A 24,081-nucleotide genomic window follows, 5' to 3' on the forward strand; every position below is an offset into this window, starting at 1 on the left:
TCGGGATCCATCTATCCCACCGGTCATAGGGTCATAGGGTCCAGCGGTCTGCTGGTCATTGGGTCCACCCGATCCCACCGGTCATAGGAGCCACCAGTATGTCGGTCATCAGGATCCACCCAATCCCACCGGTCATAGGATCCAGCGACCAGCCAGTCATCAGGGTCCACCCAATCCCACCGGTCATAGGATCCCCCCGACCCTATTAGCCATCGGGATCCACCAATCCCACCAGCCACAGGATCCGCCGATCCGCCAGTCCTCAGGATCCTCCCATCCCACCAGTCGTAGGATCCACGATCCGTCGGGCATCAGGATCCACCCCAACCCCACCAGTCATAGGATCCGCCGGTCCTCAGGATAAACCCAATCCCACCGGTCACAGGACCCACCGACCCCACTTCTCATAGAATCCACCGATCCGTCGGCCATCGGGATCCACCGATCCTGTCAGTCATGGGGATCCGCCGGGATCCACTCACCTGGATGGCCGCCAGGGTGTCGCCGTAATCCTCACTGGCCACCAAGGTCATCTTCTCGTTGATCCAGGCTTCCTCTTCCTCCACATTGGCCACAAACTGCTGGTATTCAAGGGATTCCTCCAGCCGCTGGCCTCTGAGAGGGATCAAAAATGGGATCCGCTTCAAATCCGGATCAGAGCTTCCATCCTTGGGCGCAGAGATCCCTTTGCGGATTCCACCCCCTTCCCTTCTCCCCGTGGAGATTCCTTCTACGATCCGATCTCCTCTTCTTCTCTGTCAAGATCCCTTCCACAATGCTCCTCTCCTCCGTCGAGATCCCTTCTAGGATCCTATCTCCTGCGTTCCTCCGTCGAGATCCCTTCTACGATCCTATCCTGCTATCCTCCGTTAAGATCCCTTCTACGATCCCATCTCCTTCTATCCTTCTCCATCAAGATCCCTTCTACAATCCTTCTATCATCCGTCGAGATCCCTTCTATGATCCTCCTATCCTCCATTGAGATCCCTTCCACGATCCAATCACCTTCTATCCTCCGTCGAGATCCCATCTACTATCTCCTTCTCTCTCTCTCCGTCAAGATCCCCAAGATTCTATGATCCTATCTATGATTCTATGATCCTATCTCCTTCTACCCTCCGTCGAGATCTCTTCTATGATCCTAAGGATCTCTTATAAGGTCCTATCTTCTTCTATCCTCCGTCAAGATCCCTTCTATGATCCTACCCTCTTCGTCAAGATCCCTTCTGCGATCCTATCGGATTCTATCCTTCTCTGTCAAGATCCCCTCTACGATCCTATATTCTCCCATGAGATCCCTTCCAAAATCCTATCCTTCCTTGAAATCCCTTCTACAATCCTATCTCCTCCTATGAGATCCCTTCTGCAATCCTACCATCTGTCAAGATCCCTTTTACAATGCCAGCTCCTCCCATGAGATCCCTTCTGCAATCCTATCCTCCGTCGAGATCCCTTTTACTATCCTATCCCCTTCTATCGTCCGTCAAAATCCCTTCTATGATCCTATCTCTTATCCATCAAGATCCCTTCTTCAATCCTCCTCTCCTCCATTGAGATCCCTTCTACGATCCTATCTCCTCCTATGAGATCCCTTCTAGAATCCTATCCTCCATTGAGATCCCTTCTATGATCCTATCTCCTCCTATCCTCCGTTGAGATCCCTTCTATGATCCTATCTCCTCCTATCCTCTGTCGAGATCCCTTCTACAATCCAATCCCCAATCCTTCTCTTTTGAGATCCCTTCTACTATCCTATCTCCTCCCTTTAGATCCCTTCTACGATCCTAGCTCCTCCTATGAGATCCCTCCTACAATCCTATCCTCCGTTGAGATCCCTTCTATGATCCTACCTCCTCCTATCCTCCCTCAAGATCCCTTCTACAATCCAATCCCCAATCCTTCTCTGTTGAGATCCCTTCTACAGCCCTCCTATCCTCCATCAAGATCCCTTCTATGATCCTAGCTCCTCCTATGAGATCCCTTCTATGATCCTATCTCCTCCTATCCTCCGTTGAGATCCCTTCTATGATCCTATCTCCTCCTATCCTCTGTCGAGATCCCTTCTACAATCCAATCCCCAATCCTTCTCTGTTGAGATCCCTTCTAATATCCTATCTCCTCCCTTTAGATCCCTTCTACGATCCTAGCTCCTATGAGATCCCTTCTAGAATCCTATCCTCCATTGAGATCCCTTCTACAATCCTACCTTCTATCCTTCTGTTGAGATCCCTTCTACTATCCTATCTCCTCCCTTTAGATCCCTTCTACGATCCTAGCTCCTCCTATGAGATCCCTCCTACAATCCTATCCTCCGTTGAGATCCCTTCTATGATCCTACCTCCTCCTATCCTCCCTCAAGATCCCTTCTACAATCCAATCCCCAATCCTTCTCTGTTGAGATCCCTTCTACAGCCCTCCTATCCTCCATCAAGATCCCTTCTATGATCCTAGCTCCTCCTATGAGATCCCTTCTATGATCCTATCTCCTCCTATCCTCCGTTGAGATCCCTTCTATGATCCTATCTCCTCCTATCCTCTGTCGAGATCCCTTCTACAATCCAATCCCCAATCCTTCTCTGTTGAGATCCCTTCTAATATCCTATCTCCTCCCTTTAGATCCCTTCTACGATCCTAGCTCCTATGAGATCCCTTCTAGAATCCTATCCTCCATTGAGATCCCTTCTACAATCCTACCTTCTATCCTTCTGTTGAGATCCCTTCTACTATCCTATCTCCTCCCTTTAGATCCCTTCTACGATCCTAGCTCCTCCTATGAGATCCCTCCTACAATCCTATCCTCCGTTGAGATCCCTTCTATGATCCTACCTCCTCCTATCCTCCCTCAAGATCCCTTCTACAATCCAATCCCCAATCCTTCTCTGTTGAGATCCCTTCTACAGCCCTCCTATCCTCCATCAAGATCCCTTCTATGATCCTAGCTCCTCCTATGAGATCCCTTCTATGATCCTATCTCCTCCTATCCTCCGTTGAGATCCCTTCTATGATCCTATCTCCTCCTATCCTCTGTCGAGATCCCTTCTACAATCCAATCCCCAATCCTTCTCTGTTGAGATCCCTTCTAATATCCTATCTCCTCCCTTTAGATCCCTTCTACGATCCTAGCTCCTATGAGATCCCTTCTAGAATCCTATCCTCCATTGAGATCCCTTCTACAATCCTACCTTCTATCCTTCTGTTGAGATCCCTTCTACTATCCTATCTCCTCCCTTTAGATCCCTTCTATGATCCTATCTCCTCCTATGAGATCCCTTCTACGATCCTAGCTCCTCCTATGAGATCCCTTCTGCAATCCTACCACCTGTCAAGATCCCTTCTACAATTCCAGCTCCTCCCATGAGATCCCTTCTGCAATCCTATCCTCCGTCAAGATCCCTTTTACTATCCTATCCCCTTCTATTGTCCGTCAAAATCCCTTCTATGATCCTCTTATCCATCAAGATCCCTTCTACAATCCTCCTATCCTCCTATGAGATCCCTTCTACAATCCTATCTCCTCCTATGAGATCCCTTCTAGAATCCTATCCTCCCTTTAGATCCCTTCTACGATCCTAGCTCCTCCTATGAGATCCCTTCTAGAATCCTATCCTCCGTTGAGATCCCTTCTATGATCCTATCTCCTCCTATCCTCTGTCGAGATCCCTTCTACAATCCAATCCCCAATCCTTCTCTGTTGAGATCCCTTCTACTATCCTATCTCCTCCCTTTAGATCCCTTCTACGATCCTAGCTCCTCCTATGAGATCCCTTCTACAATCCAATCCCCAATCCTTCTCTGCTGAGATCCCTTCTACAACCCTCCGATCCTCCCTTTAGATCCCTTCTACGATCCTAGCTCCTCCTATGAGATCCCTTCTACAATCCTATCGTCCGTTGAGATCCCTTCTACAATCCAATCCCCAAACCTTCTCTGTCGAGATCCCTTCTACAACCCTCTGATCCTCCCTTTAGATCCCTTCTACGATCCTAGCTCCTCCTATGAGATCCCTTCTATGATCCTATCTCCTCCTATCCTCCATCAAGATCCCTTCTAGGATCCTAGCTCCTCCTATGAGATCCCTTCTACAATCCTATCCTCCGTTGAGATCCCTTCTGTGATCCTATCTCCTCCTATCCTCTGTCGAGATCCCTTCTACAATCCAATCCCCAATCCTTCTCTGCTGAGATCCCTTCTACAACCCTCCTCTCCTCCATCAAGATCCCTTCTAGGATCCTAGCTCCTCCTATGAGATCCCTTCTATGATCCTAGCTCCTCCTATCCTCGCTCGAGATCCCTTCTACGATCCTAGCTCCTCCTATGAGATCCCTTCTACAATCCTACCTCCTCCTATCCTCCCTCGAGATCCCTTCTACGGGGTATCTCTTCAGATCCCCGCCAGGAAACGGGATCCCTTGCTTACCGGGCGGCGGCCAATCTCTTCAGCTCCTGCCAGTGATCCACAAAGTGAGCCAGTCGTTGCTGGATCTCCTCTTTGCCAATGGTGTTGTCGTCCGAAAGTTTCTTCCCGGTGTCCAGAACGCCCTGGAAAATTATTATTATTATTATTATTATTATTATTATTATTATTATTATTATCAACCGCCTATTTCAGACGCCGTCATTCACCGTCCCGCCGATCCGGCCGATCCCCCCGGGAGATCCCAGATCCAACCCAAGGACCGGAAACCGGAAAGGGATCTGGGACCAAGTGGATCCCTCCCGTTTCCCAGACCAGATTCCGCAAGGCAGGCGCCCGCCGGGAAAGGTTGCCAGGAACCCGGTTGCCAGCGAGGGAGGAGCGGGTCCCCTTTGTGACCCCGTTGTGGGATCCCGTTGTGGGATCCAGTGGATCCCGGGATCCGCTCTGCCCACCTGGATGGCCGGTTCGTGGGCGGCCAACTCGGCCTCCAGCCGCTTGTGTTTCTTCCTCAGGTTCTGGACGCCGGTCAGATCCCGTCCGTAATCCTCCGAGCTGACAAGTAGCTTCTTCTCCCTGGGGAAATAATAATAATAATAATAATAATAATAATAATAATAATAATCAGATTAATAACGAGACTAATAATAATAATCAGATTAATAACGAGGCTAATAATAATGAGACTAATCGAAAGATTGAAGGGATCAAGCCAGACTGAAAGGAGACGAAGAATAAGATTTGGAAGAAGATTAGGGTTTCGGATTCGGGATTTAGGGTCATTTTGTAGGGTCATGATTTAGGATTAGGATTAGGGATCTATTTGAGGGTTAGAGTTTAGGGTCATTTTGTAGGGTCAGGATTTACGATTAGGATTAGGGATCTATTTGAGGGTTAAGGTTGAGGATTAGGGATTTAGGGTTAGAGTTTAGGGTCATTTTGTAGGGTCAGGATTTAGGATTAGGATTAGGGATCTATTTGAGGGTTAAGGTTGAAGATTCTGTTTTAGGGTCATTTTTTAGGGTCAGGATTTAGGATTAGGATTAGGGATCTATTTGAGGGTTAGGGTTAGAGTTTAGGGTCATTTTTTAGGGTCAGGATTTAGGATTAGGATTAGGGATCTATTTGAGGGTTAAGGTTGAGGATTATATTTTAGGGTCAGAGTTTAGGGTCATTTTGTAGGGTCGGGATTTAGGATTAGGATTAGGGATCTATTTGAGGGTTAAGGTTTAGGATTAGGGATTTAGGGTTAGAGTTTAGGGTCATTTTTTAGGGTCAGGATTTAGGATTAGGATTAGGGATCTATTTGAGGGTTAAGGTTGAAGATTCTGTTTTAGGGTCATTTTTTAGGGTCAGGATTTAGGATTAGGATTAGGGATCTATTTGAGGGTTAGGGTTAGAGTTTAGGGTCATTTTTTAGGGTCAGGATTTAGGATTAGGATTAGGGATCTATTTGAGGGTTAAGGTTGAGGATTATATTTTAGGGTCAGAGTTTAGGGTCATTTTGTAGGGTCGGGATTTAGGATTGGGATTAGGGATCTATTTGAGGGTTAAGGTTTAGGATTAGGGATTTAGGGTTAGAGTTTAGGGTCATTTTGTAGGGTCAGGATTTAGGATTAGGATTAGGGATCTATTTGAGGGTTAAGGTTTAGGATTATATTTTAGGGTTAGAGTTTAGGGTCATTTTTTAGGGTCAGGATTTAGGATTAGGATTAGGGATCTATTTGAGGGTTAAGGTTGAATATTATATTTTAGGGTCAGGATTTAGGATTATGTTTTAGGGTCAGGATTTAGGATTATGTTTTAGGGTTAGAATTTAGGATTATGTTTTAGGGTTAGAGTTTAGGATTCTGGTTTAGGGTTAGGGTTATATTTGAGGGTTAAGTTTTAAGATTATATTTTAGGGTTAGAGTTTAGGGTAATTTTTTAGGGTCAGGATTTAGGGTTATGTTTTAGGGTTTAGGGTTACGGTTATATTTTAGGGTTTAGGATTAGGGTTATATTTTAGGGTTTAGGATTAGGGTTATATTTTAGGGTTTAGGATTAGGGTTATATTTTAGGGTTTAGGATTAGGGTTATATTTTAGGGTTTAGGGTTACGACTATGTTTTAAGGTTAGAATTTAGGATTATATTTTAGGGTTAGAATTTAGGGTAATTTTTTAGGGTCAGGATTTAGGATTATGTTTTAGGGTTTAGGGTTAGGGTTATATTTTAGGGTTAGAGTTTAGGGTAATTTTTTAGGGTCAGGATTTAGGATTATGTTTTAGGGTTAGGGTTAGGATTTAGGATTATGTTTTAGGGTTTAGGGTTAGGATTTAGGATTATGTTTTAGGGTTAGGGTTAGGATTTAGGATTAGTGTTTAGGGTTAGGATTTAGGATTATATTTTAGGGTTAGGGTTAGGATTTAGGATTATATTTTAGGGTTAGGATTTAGGATTATGTTTTAGGGTTTAGGGTTAGGGTTAGGATTTAGGATTATGTTTTAGGATTAGGATTATGTTTTAGGGTTAGGATTTAGGATTATGTTTTAGGGTTAGGGTTAGGATTTAGGATTATGTTTTAGGGTTTAGGGTTAGGATTTAGGATTATGTTTTAGGGTTAGGGTTAGGATTTAGGATTATGTTTTAGGGTTTAGGGTTAGGATTATGTTTTAGGGTTAGGGTTAGGATTTAGGATTATATTTTAGGGTTAGGATTTAGGATTATGTTTTAGGGTTTAGGGTTAGGGTTAGGATTTAGGATTATGTTTTAGGATTAGGATTATGTTTTAGGGTTAGGATTTAGGATTATGTTTTAGGGTTAGGGTTAGGATTTAGGATTATGTTTTAGGGTTAGGGTTAGGATTTAGGATTATATTTTAGGGTTTAGGGTTAGGATTTAGGATTATGTTTTAGGGTTAGGGTTAGGATTTAGGATTAGTGTTTAGGGTTAGGATTTAGGATTATGTTTTAGGGTTAGGATTTAGGATTATGTTTTAGGGTTTAGGGTTAGGATTTAGGATTATGTTTTAGGGTTAGGGTTAGGATTTAGGATTATGTTTTAGGGTTTAGGGTTAGGATTTAGGATTATGTTTTAGGGTTAGGGTTAGGATTTAGGATTATGTTTTAGGATTAGGATTATGTTTTAGGGTTTAGGGTTAGGATTTAGGATTATGTTTTAGGGTTAGGATTATGTTTTAGGGTTTAGGGTTAGGATTTAGGATTATGTTTTAGGGTTAGGATTATGTTTTAGGGTTTAGGGTTAGGGTTAGGATTTAGGATTATGTTTTAGGGTTTAGGGTTAGGATTTAGGATTATGTTTTAGGGTTAGGGTTATGTTTCAGGATTATGTTTTAGGGTTAGGATTAGGATTTAGGATTATGTTTTAGGGTTTAGGGTTAGGATTTAGGATTATGTTTTAGGGTTAGGGTTAGGATTTAGGATTATGTTTTAGGGTTAGGATTTAGGATTATGTTTTAGGGTTTAGGGTTAGGATTTAGGATTATGTTTTAGGGTTAGGATTTAGGATTATGTTTTAGGGTTAGGGTTAGGATTTAGGATTATGTTTTAGGGTTAGGGTTAGGATTTAGGATTATATTTTAGGGTTAGGATTTAGGATTATGTTTTAGGGTTTAGGGTTAGGGTTAGGATTTAGGATTATGTTTTAGGATTAGGATTATGTTTTAGGGTTAGGATTTAGGATTATGTTTTAGGGTTAGGGTTAGGATTTAGGATTATGTTTTAGGGTTTAGGGTTAGGATTTAGGATTATGTTTTAGGGTTAGGGTTATGTTTCAGGATTAGTGTTTAGAGTTAGGATTTAGGATTATATTTTAGGGTTAGGGTTAGGATTTAGGATTAGTGTTTAGGCTTAGGATTATGTTTTAGGGTTAGGGTTAGGATTTAGGATTATATTTTAGGGTTAGGGTTAGGATTTAGGATTATATTTTAGGGTTTAGGGTTAGGATTTAGGATTATGTTTTAGGGTTTAGGGTTAGGATTTAGGATTATGTTTTAGGGTTAGGGTTAGGATTTAGGATTATGTTTTAGGATTAGGATTATGTTTTAGGGTTTAGGGTTAGGATTTAGGATTATGTTTTAGGGTTAGGATTATGTTTTAGGGTTTAGGGTTAGGATTTAGGATTATGTTTTAGGGTTAGGATTATGTTTTAGGGTTTAGGGTTAGGATTTAGGATTATGTTTTAGGGTTAGGATTATGTTTTAGGGTTTAGGGTTAGGGTTAGGATTTAGGATTATGTTTTAGGGTTTAGGGTTAGGATTTAGGATTATGTTTTAGGGTTAGGATTTAGGATTATGTTTTAGGGTTTAGGGTTAGGGTTAGGATTTAGGATTATGTTTTAGGGTTTAGGGTTAGGATTTAGGATTATGTTTTAGGGTTAGGATTTAGGATTATGTTTTAGGGTTTAGGGTTAGGATTTAGGATTATGTTTTAGGGTTAGGGTTAGGATTTAGGATTATGTTTTAGGGTTAGGATTTAGGATTATGTTTTAGGGTTTAGGGTTAGGATTTAGGATTATGTTTTAGGGTTAGGATTATGTTTTAGGATTAGGGTTATGTTTTAGGGTTAGTTTTATGGTGACGTGTTAGGGTCAAGGTGATGTTTTAGGATCAGGTTTAGGGTTTCAGGGTTAGTTTTAGGGTTAGGCTTTGGGATCCCGTCGATCCGCCCCCCTCCTCCCCTAAAAAGGACCTACTTGATCCAGGTTTAGGGTCAGGGTTAGGGTTACATTTTAGGGTTAGGTTTTCTGGTTCAGGGTTAGGTTTTAGGATCAGGTTTCGGGTTTTAGGATTAGGCTTTGGGATCCCGTCGATCCGCCCCCCTCCTCCCCTCCCCAAGGACCTAGTTGATCCAGGGTTAGGCTTACATTTTAGGGTTACTTTTAGGGTTAGGTTTTCAGGCTCAGGGTTACGTTTTAGGATCAGGTTTAGGGTTTCAGGGTTAGTTTTAGGGTTAATCTTTAGGATCCCGTCGATCCGCCCCCTCCCCCCTCCCCAAGGACCTACTAGATCCAGGGTTAGTTTTAGGGTTCAGGGTTACATTTTAGGGTTACATTTTAGGGTTAGGTTTTCAGGTTCAGGGTTACGTTTTAGGATCAGGTTTAGGGTTTTAGGATTAGTTCTAGGATCAGGCTTTGGGATCCTGTCGATCCGCCCCTGTCCTCCCCCTCTCCAAGGACCTACTTGATCCAGGTTTAGGGTCAGGGTTAGGGTTACATTTTAGGGTTAGGTTTTCTGGTTCAGGGTTACATTTTAGGATCAGGTTTCGGGTTTTAGGATTAGTTCTAGGATTAGGCTTTGGGATCCCGTCGATCCGCCCCCTCCCCCCCTCCCCACGGACCTCCTTGATCCAGGGTCAGGGTTACGTTTTAGGGTTACTTTTAGGGTTAGGTTTTTCCGGTTCAGGGTTACGTTTTAGGATCAGGGTTACGCTTTCAGGGTTGATCTTTAGGATCCCAGCAGATCCCCTCCCCAAGGACCTACTTTATCCAGGGTTAGGGTTACGTTTTAGGGTTACTTTTAGGGTTAGGTTTTTCCGGTTCAGGGTTACGTTTTAGGATCAGGGTTACGCTTTCAGGGTTGATCTTTAGGATCCCAGCAGATCCCCTCCCCAAGGACCTACTTTATCCAGGGTTAGGGTTACGTTTTAGGGTTACTTTTAGGGTTAGGTTTTCAGGTTCGGGGTTACGTTTTAGGATCAGGCTTACGCTTTCAGGGTTGATCTTTAGGATCCCAGCAGATCCCCTCCCCAAGGACCTACTTTATCCAGGGTTAGGGTTACGTTTTAGGGTTACTTTTAGGGTTAGGTTTTTCCGGTTCAGGGTTACGTTTTAGGATCAGGCTTACGCTTTCAGGGTTGATCTTTAGGATCCCAGCAGATCCCCTCCCCAAGGACCTACTTTATCCAGGGTTAGGGTTACGTTTTAGGGTTACTTTTAGGGTTAGGTTTTTCCGGTTCAGGGTTACGTTTTAGGATCAGGGTTACGCTTTCAGGGTTGATCTTTAGGATCCCAGCAGATCCCCTCCCCAAGGACCTACTTTATCCAGGGTCAGGGTTACGTTTTAGGGTTACTTTTAGGGTTAGGTTTTCAGGTTCGGGGTTACGTTTTAGGATCAGGCTTACGCTTTCAGGGTTGATCTTTAGGATCCCAGCAGATCCCCTCCCCCAAGGACCTACTTTATCCAGGGTTAGGGTTACGTTTTAGGGTTACTTTTAGGGTTAGGTTTTCAGGTCCAGGGTTATGTTTTAGGATCCGGTTTAGGGTTTCAGGGTTAGTTGTAGGGTTGATCTTTAGGATCCCAGCGGATCCCCTCCCCGGACCTACTTGATCCAGGGTTAGGGTCAGGTTTAGGGTTACTTTTAGGGTTTTTAGGTTTTCAGGTTCAGGGTTAGGTTTTAGGATCAGGTTTAGGGTTTCAGGATTAGTTTTAGGATTAGGCTTTGGGATCCCGCCGATCCGCCCCCCTCCTCCCCTCCCCAAGGACCTACTTGATCCAGGGTTAGGGTTACGTTTTAGGGTTCCTTTTAGGGTTACTTTTAGGGTTAGGTTTTCAGGTTTAGGGTTACGTTTTAGGGTTAGGCTTTAGGATTATATTTTAGGGTTAGTTTTATGGTTATGTTTTAGGATTAGGGTTAGGTTGTAGGGTTAGAGTTTAGGGTTAGGGTTTAGGATTAGGATTATTTTTTAGGGTTAGGATTTAGGGTTAGGGTCAGGGTTACGTTTTAGGGTTAGGCTTTAGGATTATATTTTAGGGTTAGTTTTAGGGTTCATGTTTTAGGATTAGGGTTAGGTTGTAGGGTTAGAGTTTAGGGTTAGGGTTTAGGATTAGGATGATTTTTTAGGGTTAGGATTTAGGGTTAGGGTCAGGGTTACGTTTTAGGGTTAGGCTTTAGGGTTATATTTTAGGGTTAGTTTTAGGGTTCATGTTTTAGGATTAGGGTTAGGTTGTAGGGTTAGAGTTTAGGGTTAGGCTTTAGGATTAGGATTATTTTTTAGGGTTAGGATTTAGGGTTAGGGTCAGGGTTACGTTTTAGGGTTAGGCTTTAGGATTATATTTTAGGGTTAGTTTTAGGGTTCATGTTTTAGGATTAGGGTTAGGTTGTAGGGTTAGAGTTTAGGGTTAGGCTTTAGGATTAGGATTATTTTTTAGGGTTAGGATTTAGGGTTAGGGTCAGGGTTACGTTTTAGGGTTAGGCTTTAGGATTATATTTTAGGGTTAGTTTTAGGGTTCATGTTTTAGGATTAGGGTTAGGTTGTAGGGTTAGAGTTTAGGGTTAGGGTTTAGGATTAGGATTATTTTTTAGGGTTAGGATTTAGGGTTAGGGTCAGGGTTACGTTTTAGGGTTAGGCTTTAGGATTATATTTTAGGGTTAGTTTTAGGGTTCATGTTTTAGGATTAGGGTTAGGTTGTAGGGTTAGAGTTTAGGGTTAGGCTTTAGGATTAGGATGATTTTTTAGGGTTAGGATTTAGGATTATATTTTAGGGTTAGGATTTAGGCTTAGGCTTAGGGTCATGCTTTAGGTTTTAAGGTTACTTTTATGGTTATGATTTAGGGTTAGGGTTAGGTTTTAGGATTAGGGTTAAGTTTTAGGGTTTGTTTTATGGTTATTGTTTTATGGTTAGGGTTTAGGTTTTAGGGTTATGTTTTAGGGTTAGAGTTTAGGGCTAGGGTTTAGGATTATATTTTAGGGTTAGTTTTAGGGTTAGTTTTAGGGTTCATGTTTTAGGATTAGGGTTATGTTTTAGGGTTAGGGTTATTTTTTTGAGTTAGGGTTTCGGATCATGTTTTAGGTTTAGGGTTATGTTTTAGGGTTAGGGTTTAGGGTTTTAGGGGTTAGGCTTATGTTTTAAGGTTTAGGGTTAATTTTAGGGTTATATTTTCGGGTTAGGGTTTAGGTTCACGTTTTAGGGTCAGGGTTACATTTTAGGGTTAGGTTTTCAGGTTCAGGGTTACGTTTTAGGGTTACTTTTAGGGCTAGGGTTTAGGATTATATTTTAGGGTTAGTTTTAGGGTTCATGTTTTAGGATTAGGGTTATGTTTTAGGGTTAGGGTTATTTTTTTGAGTTAGGGTTTCGGATCATGTTTTAGGTTCAGGGTTATGTTTTAGGGTTAGGGTTTAGGGTTTTAGGGGTTAGGCTTATGTTTTAAGGTATAGGGTTAATTTTAGGGTTATATTTTCGGGTTAGGGTTTAGGTTCACGTTTTAGGGTCAGGGTTACATTTTAGGGTTAGGTTTTCAGGTTCAGGGTTACGTTTTAGGGTTACTTTTAGGGCTAGGGTTTAGGATTATATTTTAGGGTTAGTTTTAGGGTTCATGTTTTAGGATTAGGGTTATGTTTTAGGGTTAGGGTTATTTTTTTGAGTTAGGGTTTCGGATCATGTTTTAGGTTTAGGGTTATGTTTTAGGGTTAGGGTTTAGGGTTTTAGGGGTTAGGCTTATGTTTTAAGGTTTAGGGTTAATTTTAGGGTTATATTTTCGGGTTAGGGTTTAGGTTCACGTTTTAGGGTCAGGGTTACATTTTAGGGTTAGGTTTTCAGGTTCAGGGTTACGTTTTAGGGTTACTTTTAGGGCTAGGGTTTAGGATTATATTTTAGGGTTAGTTTTAGGGTTCATGTTTTAGGATTAGGGTTATGTTTTAGGGTTAGAGTTTAGGGTTAGGGTTATTTTTTGAGTTAGGGTTTAGGATCATGTTTTAGGTTTAGGGTTTAGGGTTTTAGGGTTAGGCTTATGTTTTAAGGTTTAGGGTTAATTTTATGGTTATATTTTCGGGTTAGGGTTTAGGGTCATGTTTTAGGGTCAGGGTTAGATTTTAGGGTTAGGTTTTCAGGTTCAGGGTTAGGTTTTAGGATCAGGTTTAGGGTTTTAGGATTAGTTTTAGGGTTAGGTTTAGTATTTAGGGTTAGGATCAGGTTTAGGGTTTGAGGATTAGTTTTAGGGTTAGGTTTAGTATTTAGGGTTAGGATCAGGTTTAGGGTTTGAGGATTAGTTTTAGGATTAGGCTTTGGGATCCCGTCGATCCGCCCCTGTCCTCCCCTTCCCAAGGATCTACTGGATCCAGGGTTAGGGTTACATTTTAGGGTTACTTTTAGGGTTAGGTTTTCAGGTCCAGGGTTACGTTTTAGGATCAGGTTTCGGGTTTCAGGATTAGTTCTAGGATTAGGCTTTGGGATCCTGTCGATCCGCCCCCGTCCTCCCCTCCCCATGGACCTACTTGATCCAGGGTTAGGGTTACATTTTAGGGTTACTTTTAGGGTTACTTTTAGGGTTAGGATTTCAGGTCCAGGGTTAGGTTTTAGGATCAGCTTTAGGGTTTCAGGGTTAGTTGTACGGTTCATCTTTAGGATCCCAGCGGATCCCCTCCCCAAGGACCTACTTGATCCAGGGTCAGGGTTACATTTCAGGGTTACTTTTGGGTTAGGTTCAGGGTTAGGTTTTAGGATCAGGGTTACGGTTTCCGGGTTAGTTGTAGGGTTGATCTTTAGGATCCCAGCGGATTCCCTCCCCAAGGACCTACTTGATCCAGGGTTAGGGTCAGGGTTACATTTTCGGGTTCCTTTTAGGGTTAGGTTTTCAGGTTCAGGGTTACGGTTTCCGGGTTAGTTGTAGGGTTGATCTTTAGGATCCCAGCGGATCCCCTCCCCGGACCTACTTGATCCAGGGTTAGGGTTAGGGTTAGATTTTAGGGTTAGGTTTTCAGGTTCAGGGTTACGTTTTAGGATCAGGGTTACGGTTTCCGGGTTAGTTGTAGGGTTGATCTTTAGGATCCCAGTGGATCCCCTCCCCAAGGACCTACTTGATCCAGAGTTAGGGTCAGGTTTAGGGTTACGTTTTAGGGTTACTTTTAGGGTTAGGTTTTCCGGTTCAGGGTTACGTTTTAGGATCAGGGTTACGCTTTCAGGGTTGATCTTTCGGATGCCAGCGGATCCCCTCCCCGGACCTACTTGATCCAGGGTCAGGGTTACATTTTAGGGTTACTTTTAGGGTTAGGTTTTCAGGTCCAGGGTTACGGTTTCAGTGTTGATCTTTAGGATCCCAGCAGATCCCCTCCCCAAGGACCTACTTGATCCAGGGTTAGGGTTACATTTTAGGGTTACTTTTAGGGTTAGGTTTACGTTTTAGGATCAGGGTTACGCTTTCAGGGTTAGTTTTAGGGTTGATCTTTAGGATCCCAGCGGATCCCCTCCCCGGACCTACTTGATCCAGAGTTAGGGTTACGTTTTAGGGTTACTTTTAGGGTTAGGTTTTCCGGTTAGGGTTACATTTTAGGATCAGGTTTAGGGTTTTAGGATCAGGTTTAGGGTTGATCTTTAGGATCCCAGCCGATCCCCTCCCCAAGGACCTACTCGATCCAGGGTTAGATTTTAGGGTTCCTTTTAGGGTTAGGTTTTCAGGTTCAGGGTTGATCTTTAGGATCCCAGGGGATCCCCTCCCCGGACCTACTTGATCCAGGGTTAGGGTCAGGGTTACATTTTAGGGTTCCTTTTAGGGTTAGGTTTTCAGGATCAGGTTTAGGGTTTCCGGGTTAGTTGTAGGGTTGATCTTTAGGATCCCAGCGGATCCCCTCCCCAAGGACCTACTTGATCAAGGGTTAGGGTTAGGGTTACATTTTAGGGTTACTTTTAGGGTTAGGTTTTCAGGTTCAGGGTTACGGTTTCAGGGTTAGTTTCAGGGTTGATCTTTAGGATCCCAGCGGATCCCCTCCCCATGGACCTACTTGATCCAGGGTCAGGGTCAGGGTTACATTTTAGGGTTACTTTTAGGGTTAGGTTTTCCGGTCCAGGGTTACGTTTTAGGATCAGGGTTACGCTTTCAGGGTTGATCTTTAGGATCCCAGCGGATCCCCTCCCAGGACCTACTTGATCCAGGGTTAGGGTCAGGTTTAGGGTTACATTTTAGGGTTACTTTTAGGGTTAGGTTTAGGGTTAGGTTTTAGGATCAGGGTTACGCTTTCAGGGTTGATCTTTAGGATCCCAGCGGATCCCCTCCCCAAGGACTTACTTGATCCAGGGTTAGGGTTAGGGTTAGATTTTAGGGTTAGGTTTTCCGGTCCAGGGTTACGTTTTAGGATCAGGGTTACGCTTTCAGGGTTGATCTTTAGGATCCCAGCGGATCCCCTCCCCGGACCTACTTGATCCAGGGTTAGGGTCAGGGTTAGGATTACATTTTAGGGTTACTTTTAGGGTTAGGTTCAGGGTTAGGTTTTAGGATCAGGGTTACGCTTTCAGGGTTGATCTTTCGGATCCCAGCGGATCCCCTCCCCGAACCTACTTGATACAGGGTCAGGCTTACATTTCAGTGTTACTTTTAGGGTTAGGTTAAAGGATCAGGGTTACGCTTTCAGGGTTGCTCTTTCGGATCCCAGCGGATCCCCTCCCCGGACCTACTTGATCCAGGGTCAGGGTTAAATTTTAGGGTTACTTTTAGGGTTAGGGTTAGGTCTTAGGATCAGGTTTAGTTGTAGGGTTGATCTCTAGGATCCCAGCGGATCCCCTCCCCGGGACCTACTTGATCCAGGACTCCTCGTCGTCCATGTCCCGGAAGAACTGGTGGAGGCGGTGGGATTCGTTCAGCTTGGCCCGCCGGGCGGCCGCCATGGCGGTGATCCGCTGGAATCTCCCGTTGACCGTCTCCCGCTTCTCCCTGACCTGGGAGGTGTCAAAGGCGCTGCTGGTCATCAAGCTGTCGGCTTGACCGTTCAGATCCTTCAGGCGATCCTGCGAAGGATTAAAAAAATTTTGATTTAATTTTCGATTTTTCATTGTGTTCCAAAAATTCAATTTCTGAAAATCCGGCCGGATAGAATTGATTTCATTTTCGATTTTCATTTTGTTCAAAAAATTCAATTTCTGAAAATCCGGCCGGATAGAAATAGAAAAATAAAATCCAATAGAAAAATAAAAATTAAATCCAAAATTAAAATAAAATAATAAATTAATATTGTTTCGCTATCCGGCCAGATTTTCAGAAATTGAATTTTGATTTTTTTAAAATCAAAAATTGAATTTTTAATTTAAAAATAATAATAATTAAATTTTATTTTTTTTCCTTTTTTTACATTAATAATTTAATTTGAATTTTTTAAACGAAATCTCATTTAACCCTTTGCTATCCGTCCGGCTCTTTAACCCTTCGCTATCCGGCCAGATTTTCAGAAATTGAATTTTTTGGAGAAAATGAAAATCGAAAATTGATTTAATTTTCGATTTTCATTTTGTTCAAAAAAATCAATTTCTGAAAATCTGGTCGGATAGAATTGATTTGATTTCTGATTTTCATTTTGTTCAAAAAATTCAATTTTTGGAAATCTGGTCGGATAGAATTGATTTGATTTTGTTCAAAAAACTCAATTTCTGAAAATCTGGTCGGATAGAATTGATTTAATTTTGTTCAAAAAATTCAATTTCTGGAAATCTGGTCGGATAGAATTGATTTAATTTTGTTCAAAAAACTCAATTTCTGGAAATCTGGTCGGATAGAATTGATTTGATTTTGTTCAAAAATTCCAATTTCTGGAAATCTGGTCGGATAGAATTGATTTGATTTTGTTCAAAAAATTCAATTTCTGGAAATCTGGTCGGATAGAATTGATTTGATTTTCGATTTTCATTTTGTTCGAAAAATTCAATTTCTGAAAATCTGGCCGGATAGCGAAGGGTTAAAGAGCCGGATGGATAGCAAAGGGTTAAATGAGATTTCATTTAAAAATTTTAGATTAAATTATTAATTCTTAAAAAAGGAAAAAAAATATTATTCTTTTGAAAAATTAAAAATTCAATTCTTGAGTTTTTAAAAAATAAAATTCAATTTCTGAAAATCTGGTCGGATAGAATTGATTTGATTTTCGATTTCAATTTTGTTCAAAAATTCCAATTTCTGAAAATCTAGTCTGATAGAATTGATTTAGTTTTCGATTTTCATTTTGTTCAAAAAATTCATTTCATTTCATTTCTGATTTTGAAATCAGTATTTCGATTCCATCCCTGATTTTGAAATCAAGATTTTGATTCCATTTCTGATTTTGAATTAGGATTTTTATTCCGTTTCTGATTTTGAAATTTAGATTTTGATTCAGTTTCTGATTTTAAAATGAAGATTTCCATTTCTAAAAACGTTGCACTATTTCAAAATTTCGGTTCTGTTTCTGATTTTAAAATAAGATTTCTATTTCTGAAAATTTGGTGCTCTTTTAAAATGAAGATTTTGATTCAGTTTCTGATTTTGAAATTTAGATTTTGATTCAGTTTCTGATTTTAAAACGAAAATTTCCATTTCTGAAAACGTTGCACTATTTTATAATTTTGGTTCCGTTTCCGATTTTAAAATAAGATTTCTATTTCTGAAAATTTGGCGCTATTTTAAAATGTCCCCAAACCACTGAAAATATGATTTGTATTCCATTTCTGATACCTATAATAATAATAATAATAATAATAATAATAATAATAATAATAATAATATATTATTTCCTACCCATCTGGCTGGGTTTCAACAACAAAACAACAACAACAACAACAACAACAATAATAATAAATTATTTCCCACCCATCTGGCTGGATTTCAATAATAATAATAATAATAATAATAATAATAATAATAATAATAAACCTCGTGGGCCGAAATATCGGCTTCCAGCAGCTGATGTTTCTTGAGGAGGTTATTAACGGACGCCAGGTCTTTCCCATAATCCTCAGAGGCAAGCAGCGCTTCCACCTGGGGGAATAATAATAATAATAATAATAATATTAATGGTTCTCTACTTGATTCTGCCAACCCACCCATTGTCCCCCACCCTGAGATAAATTCAGTTCGTATTATTATCGTTAATAATAAAAATAATGATTACTAATAATATTGATAATGGTTCTCTACTTGATGTTAAAAAATATAATAATAATAATAATAATAATAATAATAATAATAATAATAATAATAATGGTTATTCACTTGATTCTGCCAACCCACCCACCTGTATTAATAATATTAATAATATTAATAATAATAATAATGGTTCTCTACTTGATTCTGCCCACCCACCCATTGTCCCCCAGATAAATTCAGTTCGTATTATTATCATTAATAATAATAATAATGATTACTAATAATATTGATAATGGTTCTCTACTTGATGTTAAAAAATATAATAATAATAATAATAATAATATGCCCCCTACCCCGAGAGAAATTCAGTTCGTATTATCATTAATAATAATAATAATAATAATAATAATAATAATAATAATAATAACTAATAATATTGATAATGGTTCTCTACTTGATTCTAATAATAATAATAATAATAATAATAATAATAATAATAATTACTAATAATATTGATAATGGTTCTCTCCTTGATCATAAAAAATTTAATAATAATAATAATAATAATAATAATAATAATAATATGCCCCTACCCCGAGATAAATTCAGTTCATATTATTATCAATAATAATAATAATAATAATAATAACTAATATTGATAATGCTTCTCTACTTGATCATAAAAATATAATAATAATAATAATAATAATAATAATAATAATAATGGTTCTCTACTTGATCAATAATAATAATAATAATAATAATAATAATAATAATAATAATAATAATAATAATACGCCCCCTACCTCCGAAAGCCAGAAGTCGAAATCTTTGATCCCGGTGTTGAAATTCTGCTGCTTATTGGCTTCTTTCAGGCGGTGACTCTTCTCCGCCGACTTCTGAACCAGGAACTGCCATTGGTCGGCCAGGGCGGCCAATCGGGCCTGGAGGGGAGGGACAAGAACGGGAGGAAATTTTGGAACCGGAATCAAATTAAATCAAATCAAATCGAAATATTTTATGCCAGTTTCCAAGAGACGAAGCCTTGAGATTTCAAGAATGATAAGAATTTTGGACGGGCCAGATACACAAAAAGCCCCAAAGCTCCGCCCAGGAAGCAGAGACGTCCAATCAGGAGATGCCATTCTCTTTGGAATGCCGTGGGCTTTCATATGACAGGTCACATGACAGGCTTGTCCACTTTAGGTAATTCACAAACAGTAGCAGAAGCTAGGATGAGCGGACTGGCTAGGCCAGACACATAAACCTCAAAAGCTCCGCCCAGGAAGGAGCTATGTCCAATCAGGAGACGCCATTCTCTTCGGGATGCCGTGGGCTTTCATATGACAGGTCACATGACAGGCTTGTCCCCTTGAGGAAAACTAAGATGAACGGAAGCGGATTGGCTAGGCCAGACTACACATAAACCTCAAAAGCTCCGCCCAGGAAGGAGCTATGTCCAATCAGGAGACGCCATTCTCTTCGGAACGCCGTGGGCTTTCATATGACAGGTCACATGACAGGCTTGGCCACTTAAGGAAATTCACACTAGCAGAAACTAGGATGAGTGGGAGTGGATTGACCAGGCCTGGATACACCAAAACCTCAAAAGCTCCGCCCAGGAAGCAGATACATCCAAACAGGAAGTACCAATATTTTCAGAAGGACATGGGCTTTTATATGACAGGTCACATGACAGGCTTGTCCACTTTAGGTAATTCACAAACAGTACCAGAAGCTAGGATGAGCGGATTGGCTAGGCCGGACTACACAAAAACCTCCAAAGCTCCGCCCAGGAAGGAACTACACCCAATCAGGAAGTGCCATTCTCTTCGGAACGCCGTGGGCTTTCATATGACAGGTCACATGACAGGCTTGTCCGCTTTCGGAAATTCAGAAACAGGACGAGAAGGAGCCTATAGGCCGAGCTACACAAAAATCTCAAAAGCTCCGCCCAGGAAGTAGATACATCCAAACAGGAAGTACCAATATTTTCAGAAGGACATGGGCTTTTATATGACAGGTCACATGACAGGCTTTAGGAAATTGGGGAAACCTAGGAGAAGGAAATTGCAGGAGCAGACAGGCCTGGCTACACAAAAACCTCAAAAGCTCCGCCCAGGAAGCAGATACATCCAATCAGGAAGTACCGATCTCTTCGGAACGCCGTGGGCTTTCATGTGACAGGTCACATGACAGGCTTCGCCACGCAAACCGACCCACCTTGACGGCGTCCTCGCTCCCGGCGCAGGCCCCGCGCTCGATGAGGGAGTTGCCGACGTCAATGACGCCCCGGATCCGGTCGGCGTTGGCTTGTAGCTCCGCTTCAAAGGCCTGGTGTTTCTGGTGCTTGCTCTGGAAATACGAAAAAAAATGGCGCATTGGGCAAAATATTATTATTAACAATAATAATAATATAATCTAATATATATTAAAAGCAAATAAATAAGTTAACAAATAGGTAGGTTAATAGATTAATAAAAAGAGGTTGATAAAGAAATAAAGCAACATTGACAATAATAATATAATATATAATATAATATAATAAATGGGTCGATAATTAAAAAGTAAATAAATAAGATGATAAATAATACACAGGTTAACCAATAAGTAGGTTAGTAGATTAATTAATAAAAACAGGTTGATAAAGAAATAACAGGTTAATAAACCAACATAGGTTAATTAACAATTATAATATATTATATTATATTATATTATATTATATTATATTATATTATATTATATTATATTATATTATATTATATTATATTAATCAACGTATTTATTGACTTTTTATTTATTGATCCATTTATATTATATTATATTATATTATATTATATTATATTATATTATATTATATTATATTATATTATATTATATTATATTATATTATATTATGGGTCAATAAATAAAAAGAAAATAAATTAGTTGATAAATAATACACAGGTTAAGAAATAGGTAGGTTAATAGATTAATTAATAAAAACAGGTTGATAAAGAAATAAAAGGTTAATTAACGTAGGTTAATTAACAGTAATAATATAATATAATATAATATAATATAATATAATATAATATAATATAATATAATATAATATAATATAATATAATATAATATAATATAATAAATGGGTCAATAAATGAATAAGTTGATAAATAATACACAGGTTAACCAATAGGTAGGTTAATAGATTAATTAATAAAAACAGGTTGATAAAGAAATAACAGGTTAATAAACCAACGTAGGTTAATTAACAATATAATATAATATATTATATTATATTTATCAACTTATTTATTTTTTATGTATTGACCGATTTAATATAATATAATATAATATAATATAATATAATATAATATAATATAATATAATATAATATAATATAATATAATATAATATAATAATATAATATATGGGTCAAAAAATTAAAAGTAAATAAGTTGATAAATAATACACAGGTTAACAAATAGGTAGGTTAATAGATTAATTAATAAAAACAGGTTGATAAAGAAATAATAGGTTGATAAACCAACATAGGTTAATTAACAATATAATATAATATATTATATTATATTTATCAACATATTTATCTACTTTTTATGTATTGACCGATTTATTATAATATAATGTAATATAATATAATATAATATAATATAATATAATATAATATAATATAATATAATATAATATAATATAATATAATATAATATAATATAATATAATATAATATAATATAATATAATATATAATCTAATAAATGGGTCAATAAATAAAAAGTAAATAAGTTGATAAATAATACACAGGTTAACCAATAGGTAGGTTAATAGATTAATTAATAAAAACAGGTTGATAAAGAAATAACAGGTTAATAAACCAACGTAGGTTAATTAACAGTAATAATATAATATAATATAATATAATATAATATAATATAATATAATATAATATAATATAATATAATATAATATAATATAATATAATATAATATAATATAATATAATATAATATATTTACTTTTTATTTATTGACCCATATATTATATTATATTATATTATATTATATTATATTATATTATATTATATTATATTATATTATATTATATTATATTATATTATAATAATATAATATAATATAATATAATATATGGGTCAATAAATAAAAAGTAAATAAATAAATTGATAAATAATACACAGGTTAACCAATAGGTAGGTTAATAGATTAATTAATAAAAACAGGCTGATAAAGAAATAAAAGGTTAATAAACCAATGTAGGTTAATTAACAATAATATAATATAATATAATATAATATAATATAATATAATATAATATAATATAATATAATATAATATAATATAATATAATAAATGGGTCAATAAATAAAAAGTAAATAAGTTGATAAATAATACACAGGTTAACCAATAGGTAGGTTAGTAGATTAATTAATAAAAACAGGTTGATAAAGAAATAAAAGGTTAATTAACAATATAATATAATATAATATAATATAATATAATATAATATAATATAATATAATATAATATAATATAAGGGTCAATAAATAAATAAGTTGATAAATAATACACAGGTTAACAAATATGTAGGTTAATAGATTAATTAATAAGAACAGGTTAATAAGTAGGTTCATAGATTAATTAATAAAAACAGGTTAATAAATAAGTAGGTTAATAGATGAATAAAAACAGGTTAATAAAGAAATAAAAGGTTAATAAAACAGGTTTAATAAAGAAATAAGTTTAAAAGTAAATGACTTAATGAAGGAATAGGTCAATAAATAGACAAATAGGTTAACATATTTATAGATCTCTTATCGATAAATATTAATTAAAAATGAAACAATTAACAACGAAACATGGACGGCGATGATGTCATTCAACGAGACGGGTGAAAAACGAAAAACGAGAGAGACGGACGAGCGAACGGGGGAAACGAGAAAAGAAGAAGAAGAAGAATGAAAGAATCGGAAATAAGAAGAATAAGTATAAAATAATAAATGAAAAATAAGAATAAAATAATTAAGAATTTATTTATTTATTTATTTACGGCTATTAGCCCATAAAAATTAAGAATAAATAGGAATATAAGAGGATATAATAAGAATAAAAGAATAAGATAGTAAATGATAAATAGGAATAAAATAATGAAGAATAAATAAGAATCGGAAATAAGAATAAAATAAGAAATAAGAAGAAAGAAAAAAGAATCAGAAATAATAAGAATAAATATAATAAAAGAATCGGAAATAATTAGAAGAATAAAGGAATCAATCATAAATAAGAATCAAAGAATCGGAAATAAATAAGAATAAAAGAATTGGAAATAATAAGAATAAAAGAATAAGAATAAGTATAAAAGAATAAATGATAAATAAGAATAAAGGAATCCGAAATAATAATAAAATAATAAATAAGAATAAAAGAATCGTAAATAAGACTAAGAATAAAATAAAAAATGATAATAAATAAGAATAAAATAGGAAATAATAAGAATAAAATAGGAAATAATAAGAATAAAATAGGAAATAAGAAGAATAAAATAAGAAATAAGAAGAAGAAAATAATAAATAAAAATAAGAAGAAAAGAATAAAGAATAGAAGAAGAAGAAATTATAAGAAGGAAAAAATAAGAATAAGAAGAAAAGAATAAAGAATAAAATAAGAAGAAAAGAAGAAATTATAAGAAGAAGAAAAGAATAAATAAGAATAAGAAGAAAAGAATAAAGAATAAAATAAGAAAAAAGAAATAAGAAGAAAAGAATAAATAAGAATAAGAAGAAAAGAAGAAGAAGAGAAGAATAGAAGAAATAAGAAGAAAAGAAGAAATAAAAATA

The 24,081-nt window shown here is 37.7% G+C and overlaps 1 protein-coding gene across 1 annotated transcript in view; it reads right to left on the reverse strand.

The window, feature by feature from the left end:
• SPTAN1 (spectrin alpha, non-erythrocytic 1) overlaps positions 1-24,081 on the reverse strand; it is a gene marked incomplete at its 5' end in the record, with an annotated part of 87,457 nt that overhangs the window by 44,861 nt on the left and 18,515 nt on the right. Inside the window, 7 exons of the mRNA XM_083484533.1 lie at positions 483-615; positions 4,418-4,539; positions 4,870-4,990; positions 15,920-16,128; positions 18,020-18,124; positions 19,039-19,176; positions 20,456-20,587. Coding sequence (XP_083340659.1) covers positions 483-615; positions 4,418-4,539; positions 4,870-4,990; positions 15,920-16,128; positions 18,020-18,124; positions 19,039-19,176; positions 20,456-20,587 — 960 coding nt within the window. The remainder of the gene's footprint in view (positions 1-482; positions 616-4,417; positions 4,540-4,869; positions 4,991-15,919; positions 16,129-18,019; positions 18,125-19,038; positions 19,177-20,455; positions 20,588-24,081) is intronic.

Source organism: Podarcis liolepis (assembly GCF_965112155.1).
Source record: "Podarcis liolepis genome assembly, chromosome: Z".
Taxonomy (NCBI): domain Eukaryota; kingdom Metazoa; phylum Chordata; class Lepidosauria; order Squamata; family Lacertidae; genus Podarcis; species Podarcis liolepis.